Source organism: Carlito syrichta, unplaced genomic scaffold, assembly GCF_000164805.1.
Source record: "Carlito syrichta isolate Samal-C Ts95f unplaced genomic scaffold, Tarsius_syrichta-2.0.1 Scaffold287996, whole genome shotgun sequence".
Classification (NCBI taxonomy): domain Eukaryota; kingdom Metazoa; phylum Chordata; class Mammalia; order Primates; family Tarsiidae; genus Carlito; species Carlito syrichta.
This window is the reverse complement of record NW_007232092.1, coordinates 1-8,596: the sequence shown is the minus strand read 5'-3', so window position 1 is coordinate 8,596 and position 8,596 is coordinate 1. Positions and strand designations below refer to the sequence as shown.

The window sequence follows — 8,596 nt, the reverse complement described above, 5'->3', positions numbered from 1 at the left end:
GCCCGCTGCCCTGCCTGCCGCCAACGGCCCGGTGCCCGGGCCCTATGGCCTGCCTCCCCAAGGTGAGGCCGTAGGCCCAGGAGAGAGACCCCCTGCCTTAGGGTCCCACCCGGCCCTGATCTCAGCCCCACCTCCCTCCCTCCCTCCCTCCCTCAGCCGGCAGCACCGACTCCTTGAGCACCAGCAAGAGCCCTCCAGGAAAGAGCAGTCTTGGCCTGGACAACTCGATGTCCACGTCTTCCGAGGTGGGCTCTGTGAAGGGTGAGGGCTGGGAGGGGGCGGTCTCCAGGTCCTCCTGGTCCGGTCTCTACGCTGCAGCTGTTGGAGGCCCGGCAGTGAAGTGATTGGCTGGGCATTGGATTGACCCATTCATTCTTCCTTTAACTGAGTAATATTTACAAGGTGCCGCCTCAATGCCAGGCACTGGCTAAGTCAACAGTGAGCAGACCGAGGCAGCCCTGCTCCTGAAGACAGGCCAAAGTCGAGCAAACAATAAGTTATTACAGCCAGAAGACACGCTCAGATGGAAATAAATGGAGGGCTGTGAGAATGGGGGAGGAATTCTTCTGTGGACAGAGAGTGGTTCGGGCCAGCATCTCTGAGAAGTACTTGTAAAGGGTTTATTATAGTGCCACACACAAAATAATCCGTATGTAATTGGTAGTGGTTGGAGTAGCAGTTGCTATTGTTATGTTGTGGTTATTACTGGATCAAGCAAACTGGGCTCTTATTCTCTCTTGGCCGTTTACTAATCGTGTGGCTTGGGCAGTAGTAATTGTAGTAATAACGAGCATTAGTTGCACCCCTGCCCTCTGCTGTGCCTTGTGCTGAGCTTTTTAAACATCGGCTTAGCCTTCACGGTAACCTTTTGGAGGAGATGCTGCTGCCACCCCCAGGCGATGAGTGAGTGAGCGGGGACAGAGGGGTTGAATCCACGGCCACCAAGCCACTGAAGTGTGGACGTGGGGCCTTTCACGCCAGTGTTCTCGCCTGCAGTCCCTTGCCTGTTCAGGGATCAGTGGCTTCACCCATACAGAGAGAATAACAGGCTAGCACAGGTCAGACGCTGTACCCCGGGCCGTCTCACTGGCTGGTCACCGGCATCATCATGGTCTGTTGTCAGACAAGGATGACGGGGTCCTGGGCTCCCAGGAAGGGTTAGGACACATGATTTGTGAAGACGGTTTAGGTTCCCAGCCTTCATCCCTGGGCCTTTCGTCTTTCTCCAGGGTGCCTGTGGCTGAGGTGGGGGCGGCTGTGCTCTGTGAGAGCACCAGTGGGTGTTGGGCTGGGGGCCAGAAAGGCGATGCTGGCCCTCTGACCCCTCCCTTCCCCCTCCCTCCCCAGGACCCGCACTCAGGCTGCCCGAGCCGCAGCAGCTCGTCGCTGTCCTTCCACAGCACGCCCCCACCGCTGCCCCTGCTCCAGCAGAGCCCTGCCACTCTGCCCCTGGCCCTGCCCGGGGCCCCGCCCCCGCTCCCGCCCCAGCCGCAGAACGGGTTGGGCCGGGCACCTGGGGCAGCAGGGCTGGGGGCCATGCCCATGGCTGAGGGGCTTTTGGGGGGGCTGGCAGGCAGTGGGGGCCTGCCCCTCAATGGGCTCCTGGGGGGGTTGAACGGGGCTGCTGCCCCCAACCCTGCGGGCTTGAGCCAGGCTGGCGGGGCCCCCACGCTGCAGCTGCCAGGTTGTCTGAACAGGTGAGGGAGAGCTCAGCCCTGGGGAAGGGAACAGGGTGGGGGGCTGACTTGGGGAGGGATTCCCCCAAACACCCATAATCCCCTAAGAGGATAAGTACCCTATGGTCTTACAGGATATACAGTCCCAGTCATCTGCTGGCCTCTAGGGACTCCCTATACTGTTAGACATGAGTGTCCTCTGGATGGTAGCTCTCCAGGGACAGAAGCATCTGTCTGTTTCCTGTCCCCCACTCTAGATTTTCCTTCTGGGACAGGTCTTCTGTCTAACTCGCATCCCTCCCGCTGTGCCCTCGGAGCTCAGTGCTCTAAGATGGCACACCCTCCCTCTCCTCACCAGGGGCTGAGGGCGGTTGGGAGATGGGGGTGGGGGCGGGAGTGTTCGCCTGCGCCTCCCCATAGTTTTGTGTTGTCCCCTGCCTCAGCCTCACCGAGCAGCAGAGACACCTCCTCCAACAGCAAGAGCAGCAGCTCCAGCAACTCCAGCAGCTCCTGGCCTCCCCGCAGCTGACCCCGGTAACGCCCCTCCCTCCCCTGGCTACCCTTTTCCCTAGCTCTGCCTGGAAGGGCCCAGCTCAGAGGATCCTGGCTAGCCCGAGAGACAGCGCAGAAGCAGGAGGTAGGGAGGGGAAGCTCCAGGCTAGGCTGAGATTGAGCCTGTGGACCTGGAGCTGGGCCCTGTGGGCATCCGTGGACAAGGAGATAAGGACTGCTCCCCCGGTTCCATGGCCTTTGGAACTGGGTGCCGTCCTGGCCTCAGGCCACATCCTCAGGAGAGGATCTGGAGGGTGGCAGGTTAGTTACTGAACATTTAGGTTCTAGCCCCAAGGATCTTCAGGGGGAAACTCCAGAGTCCATGTGGAGAGGGGGCTGAGCAAGTGACACCCCCTAAGCCAGAGCAGCCTCTTCTGGGGCTCTCTCATACGTTGGGTTCTGCTGAGATTGCCTTAGGAGACAAGGGTTTTTGCTTTTTACAAATGAGGCAGATGCCGGGTTCGGTGGCTCAGCCTGTAATCCCGCGCCTTTAGGAGGCTGAAGTGAGTGGATTGCCTGAGCCTGCGGGTTCGAGACCCGCCTGGGCAACTTGGCGAGACCTCATCTCTACAATAAATCAAAAATCAGCCGGGCGTGGTAGCATGCGCCTGTAATTCCGGCTACTCGGAAGGTGGAAGGATCGCCGGAGCCCAGTGGGTCGAGGCTGCGGTGGCCGGGTGCGGCCACTGCACTCCAGTCTGGGCGACAGAGTGAAACTCCAACTAAAAAAAAAACGAAAAAAAAAAACAACTGAAGGAGATGACCTGGCACTTTAGGAACCCAGGAGCTCAAGACCAGCCTGGGCAACATAGCAAGCCCTCATCTCTACACAAAATCAAAAAAATTAGCCAGGCTTAGTGGCACATACCTGCAGTCCCAGCTGTGCAGGAGACTGAGGTAGAAGGATCACCTGAGCCCAGGAGCTTGAGTCTGCGGTGAACCATGATTGTACCACAGCACTCCAGCCTACACCACAGAGCAACACACTGACTCAGAAAAGAAAAGGGTGGGGGGAAGTTGGAAACTACTGACCTAGTTTAGTATCTTTATTTTATTTTTTATACAGCTGGAATCTTACTGTATTGCCCAGGTTGGCCTCCAACTCCTGGGCTCGAGCAGTCCTTCTGCCTCACCTCTGAAAGTGCTGGGATGAGCCACTTTGCCCAACCTAGTTTAGTATTTTTCAGCTTGGGGTGATACTGCCCTTGGGGATATTTGTGGTTGTCTTAGCAACCGAGGAACTGATTCAGTCGGCGGGACCAGGGATCTTAGGTCTCCTGCACTTGGCCTGTAGTGCCCAAGCTGGCAAACACTGACTGTGCGACCATTTTCTTATCCAGATGGGGAGACTGAGGCCCAGAGTGGGAAGGTAGACGCAGCAGCCTGAGTGTCTCGCAGGTCTCCTGCCTGATGGTGGCAGTGTGACAGGATGGGGTCTAGGCCAGGCAGGCAGCAGAGGAGAGACCCCAGGGACTGCTGACCAGTGAGCAGTCTGGCCTCTTGCAGGAACACCAGACCGTCGTCTACCAGATGATCCAGCAGATCCAGCAGAAGCGGGAGCTGCAGCGACTGCAGATGGCCGGGGGCTCCCAGCTGCCCATGGCCAGCCTGCTGGCAGGAAGCTCTACCCCGCTGCTGTCCGCGGGCACCCCTGGCCTCCTGCCCACAGCGTCTGCCCCACCCCTGCTGCCTGCTGGAGCCCTGGTGGCTCCCTCGCTTGGCAACAACACAAATCTCATGGCCGCAGCAGCGGCAGCGGCAGCAGTGGCGGCGGCAGGCGGCCCTCCGGTCCTCACTGCCCAGACCAACCCCTTCCTCAGCCTGTCGGGGGCGGACGGCAGTGGCGGTGGCCCCAAAGGAGGGGTGAGTAAGGGGCCCGGGGCCTTCCTGTCTCCCTCTTGAGGGCTGGGCAGAGCTGGCCCGTCACAAGGTATATCATCAGCTGTGTCTCTGGGGAAAGGAGGCAGCCCCGGGTCAGGGCAGCGGCTGCCTCGGGGCCTTGCTCTTGCACGGGTGCCCTCCTACAGGGCCAAGGAAGAGCCATGCTGAGTGTGTACTAGTGGCGACAGGGCCAGCTAAAAAGCAGCCTTCCTCTGGGAAGGCCAGTTAGAAAGGCCACTTTCCCAGGGGACCAATTAGAAAAAGGTGACCTTCTGGATGGCCCAACGCGAGGAAGGCCCTCCCTCTGAGGGCACTGGGCTTAGCTGGCACAGCCACTCAGCTGAGTACTCTTACAGGGCAATTCCCCACCCCCTGCGTTGGCCCTGGTGAGCACCCGCCAGCAGCCGGCCCCCTTGGCTTCCCAGGGGGCGTTCTTGGCGTGTTCTCAGCTGGGTGTTAGGGCCAGATATCTCCCACAGCCCCAGCCTCCCTCCCTCTCTTTCCAGACCGCTGACAAAGGAGCCTCAGCCAACCAGGAAAAAGGCTAACTCCACCCACACTCCTCCTGACCTCCCGAGTGGAGGGGCAGATCCTGGCCTGAGGGGTCCTCACTGGGGCGGGCACCTGCGCCCAGACACTGGAGAGCCCGGGCCCCAGCGTGCTGAGGTCCAGGGAGTGTGGGGAACGCCTGTGGAGGATGAGACTGAGAGGGGAGTCTGTTCCCTTTCTGCACTGTCCCCTGTGTGACAGGCTAAGAGGAAGGACAGGCTCCAGGTCTGCCTAGGAGTTGCCACCCTCAGCAAATGTTGTGGGGTCCCCAGAGGAGGTGGGCTGTGACATAAGTGGGGGTTGGTTGGACCTGCCACGGAGATGAGTGGGGAACCAGGGGCGGCACTTGAGTGGGATGAGGAGGAGGGCTAGGCCCTGGGCCTGTCCCTGTATGGGAACCCATGGAAGCAGGGCTGGCCTGATCCAGCCCTCAGCTTCTCCCTCGCCTGGGCAGAGGCCAAAGGGCCTGGACTGTTTCCCTCCCACCAGGGGTCTCGAGCTGAGCTTGTAGAAGCCCGTGGATGAAGGGAGCCAAGCTAGAGCAGGATGGTGTCACACTCAGCGGGAGCCTTCCCGACCTCCTGGGCTTCCAGTGGTGGGGAGGGAGGGCAGGTGGGGGGAGGCCCAGCCTTCCTCGGTGCCCCACCCCTTGTTTGCACTATTGGATTTAGGAGTGCCGAGGGAGGGGGGACGGAGCTGCCCGACTCATGCGTGAGAGTGTGTGCGCGTGTCTGTCTGTTCCCCTGGACTTGGGGCAGCCAAGGGCAGGGATAGGAGCATTGGTCAGAGGAAGCAGCATGGGGGAAGGGGCTCCCAGCTCTTGTTTGCACCCTCCCCATCTTACCAATTTTGTCCCTCTCTGGGCACGAATGGTTAACAGAAGCCAGAACACTCCTCCAGTACTGGAGAGCCGCTGGGGGCTGGGGTTTTTGCATCAGGGTAAAGTCCTGCCTTCCCTCCCCCAGGCCCCCCCCCCCCCGTGGTCTCAGGGCCCCTTAGGGCCCCATCCCTCACTGATAACTAGGTCCTTCTTCCCTGGCACAAGGGGAGCCCCGGGGTTTGGGGGAGGGACCGAGGGGTGTAAAGTGCCACTTTTCTTTTTTTTTTAGCAAAAGTCTCCCTGCCAGAAAACCAGCCTGCCCCCACTCCACTCCACCCACCAAGGGAGCCACTTAAGCTGACCTGACAACTGTCCCTGCACCCACCACCTATTTCCCTGGGGTGTCATGGGCAAGTCTCACCTCGAAAGAGTCCCCACCTGCCCACCTTTGGTGGCAAAGACTGGGTGGACAGTCAGGAGGGAGGCAGGGAGGCCTGTGTCGCTGTTTTGGTTGCACTGGGGTTGGGCCCAGGGAGGCGTCTCCTGCCCCCTGAAGCTCACGTTTTGTCAGTCTCTCTGCACGTGTGGATTTTTTTTGTGTGTGTTTCTGTTTGGGTTTTGTTGTTGGGTTTTTTGTTTGTTTTGTTTTTTTTTTTTAAATAAAGAAAAGAAGATGTGTATATTTTTGGCAACGACAGAAACGTAGTGCAGATATATTTTTGCCTGTGCTGCTCAACTGTTTTTTTTTTTCTGATACTGAAAATAATATTAATATTCCTGTTGAGGAGACTTTGTAAGATGGTAGGGAGCTGATCGTAGGGGGGTGGGACTCCTCAGAGGCCATTTCTTAGGCACTTGCAAGGGCTAGGGGAAGGGGGAGGCAGCTGTGGTGACCTCAGAAATACTCACTTTTTATTCATGCTGAATCTCAAAAAGGAGTGACAGAACTCAGTGTTTTATTCACTTTAGTCTGTTAAGCTCAACCCCCTGCCCCAAACCACTGAAAAGTAACCTCCAGAGGTTCTAGAAGACTCACTTGTTCCCACCCATGCCCCGCCCCGGGCTGGCCCACTCTCACCGAAGCTGTCTTCTGCAGGACAGGAAGAAAGTGAACCCCCAGGCTGCTGAGGAAAGAGAGGGAACCAGGGGTTGAGAGCTGAGACCCCACCCCAGCGCACACCTGCTTACCCCCACCCACAAAGCCCAGGCTTCCCATCTCCAAGAGTCTGTGTTCTCCAGCTGTGCCAAGCTGGGAGTGGCTGGTATGGCCCTCTGCCTCAGTCCTTGACAAGTGGAGGCATTTCCTTCTGAGGGAGCTTCATGATAGGAAAGGTCCCTTGCCAAGGGATAGCTGTGATAACCTCATCCTCTCCCTGCCCCAGGCTCTTTTTGAGTGCTGTTGGGGTGGGAAGGGCGAGGGACAGATTTGCATCCCTCTGTTGGGGAGGAAGGATGTGGTTTGCAGAGGGGAAGTGTAGTTCGGGAGTGCATGCGAGTGTCACTGCTGTCACTGTGTGTGGGGCTGCCTTCAGCGTGGGAGTGGGTGCAGGAGGCCTGTGACCGCTGTGGGGTCACAATAGTGCCTAAAAGGCTTGGTGAGTAACAGCGCTGGAAGGGGCCTGTCTTCAGGGGCTGTTAGAGCCAGCTCCTCGCCCCACAGGCCAAAGCTAGGCAGTCAGGGGATCACTGGCAGAGCAGGGACCAGCCCCTGGGATTGCCGTCTCCTGGGCTTTGGCTCCCCTGCACTATCTCCACACGGCTGTCTGTCCCTGTGTATGTGACACATGGTGTGCGTGCAGAGCTGTGCCCGGGGAGGGTGTCTATGTAGCACTGGCTTAGCTCAGAGCTGATGGATCCTCTCTGTAGAGAATGACACTTTAAGGATTGTTTTGTTGTTCCTGTTTGTGGGTTTTTTCTCTCCTGCTCCTGGGTCTACTGCTGCCTCCTGGTGTCCTGAGCTTGAGACCGATCAGGGTCCCCCCTGCCCCTTCCTGTACTAAGTTCTAGGAGGTGCTCACCCAACTCTTAGGAAGGGGCTAGACAAATGAGGGAAGCCCAAGCCGGGACAGCTCTGAGAAAGGGACACCTCCACACTTTCCCAAATTGGAATCGCAGACAGGTTTTTAAAGGCACAAGCTGCCCCTGCTGGTTTCTGGCATCTTAGCATGCAGTGGACCCGAGTTAGGGGTGGGCACCTTGCTCCCAGCCCTTCTGTACCCCAGCTCATCTTAGTGGGGAGAGGTACCCAAGTGACTTCAACTGGGAGTTCGGGGACTGTGCAGTGAAGTGGCTTGGGTTTCCTCCAGCGGCACCAATACAGATTGAAAGTGCACCTAGCTCCCAGCCGCTTTGTCTTGATCTACTGAAAAGTTGGGGTTCGAGGGGCGCCCTCGTTTCCTTTCTCCAAGCTCGACTAGGGACTTGGGTATTGGGACTGGAAACCCCAGCCCCGGCTGCCACCCACCCCCTTCCATCCCAGCCTGTTTCCATGTAGCAGACCCTCCCTAGGGAGCAGGGAGGGGAAGCCGCAGACTGCAAACCCAGGGGCTCCTTTTTCATTCTTTCTAAAACCTCCTTTATATCCTCAGCCCAAAAGGCCATGCCCCCCGCCGCCTCCAAGCCTGGAATTGTGCATAACCCGGATCTTGTATCTTTGTATAACGGATGTTATTTGTACGAAGGGCAGTTCGTAAACAGCACTTGTTCTTTTAATAAAAGAATGTTTTGCAGAAAAAAAAAATCCAAAGATACTCTGCTTGGTGTGGTTTTACTGAAGGCAAAGGCGGTGGGTGCCAGCTGCGGGGAAAGAGGGGGTGGGGTCAGCGCTGAGAACAGCAGATCGCAACAGGGATGCCCAGATCCCGGGGCGCGTCTTGAAGTCGCAGCTGCCTGAGCCCCGCCCGCCGGGCTGAACTCGAGGCCAGGCAGGGCGGGCGGCGGCCAGCCCCCGGGCGAGGCGGGGTCCCCACCCAGCGCTGGCGGGGCCGCAGCCTCAGACTCTGCGGGGGGTGGGGGCGGCCAGGGGTCCCGCCCCCCGGAGTGCCCTCGGGGGAGGCTCCGCGCAGGGTCCCGCGGGGCGCGCCCGGGACGCTGAGGGCGGGTGCCCGGGCCGGGCTTG

General features: G+C 58.8%; 1 protein-coding gene across 1 annotated transcript; it reads left to right on the top strand.

Moving 5' to 3' along the window:
- Positions 1 to 6: 6 nt before the first annotated feature.
- LOC103255292 (protein AF-17) lies at positions 7 to 5,602 on the top strand. The gene is made up of 6 exons (XM_008053260.2): positions 7 to 62; positions 157 to 245; positions 1,348 to 1,697; positions 2,120 to 2,210; positions 3,735 to 4,091; positions 4,616 to 5,602. Exons 2-6 carry the CDS (start codon positions 228 to 230, stop codon positions 4,655 to 4,657), a joined length of 858 nt encoding a protein of 285 aa, XP_008051451.2. The 5' UTR covers positions 7 to 62; positions 157 to 227; the 3' UTR covers positions 4,658 to 5,602.
- Positions 5,603 to 8,596: the final 2,994 nt, after the last annotated feature.

Bases quoted from the DNA above. Each gene is read 5' to 3' on its own strand.
- LOC103255292 (XM_008053260.2), top strand. The intron at 1,698-2,119 runs GTGAGGGAGAGC...CCCCTGCCTCAG, and splicing joins CTGCCAGGTTGTCTGAACAG to CCTCACCGAGCAGCAGAGAC. The intron at 2,211-3,734 runs GTAACGCCCCTC...GGCCTCTTGCAG, and splicing joins CCTCCCCGCAGCTGACCCCG to GAACACCAGACCGTCGTCTA.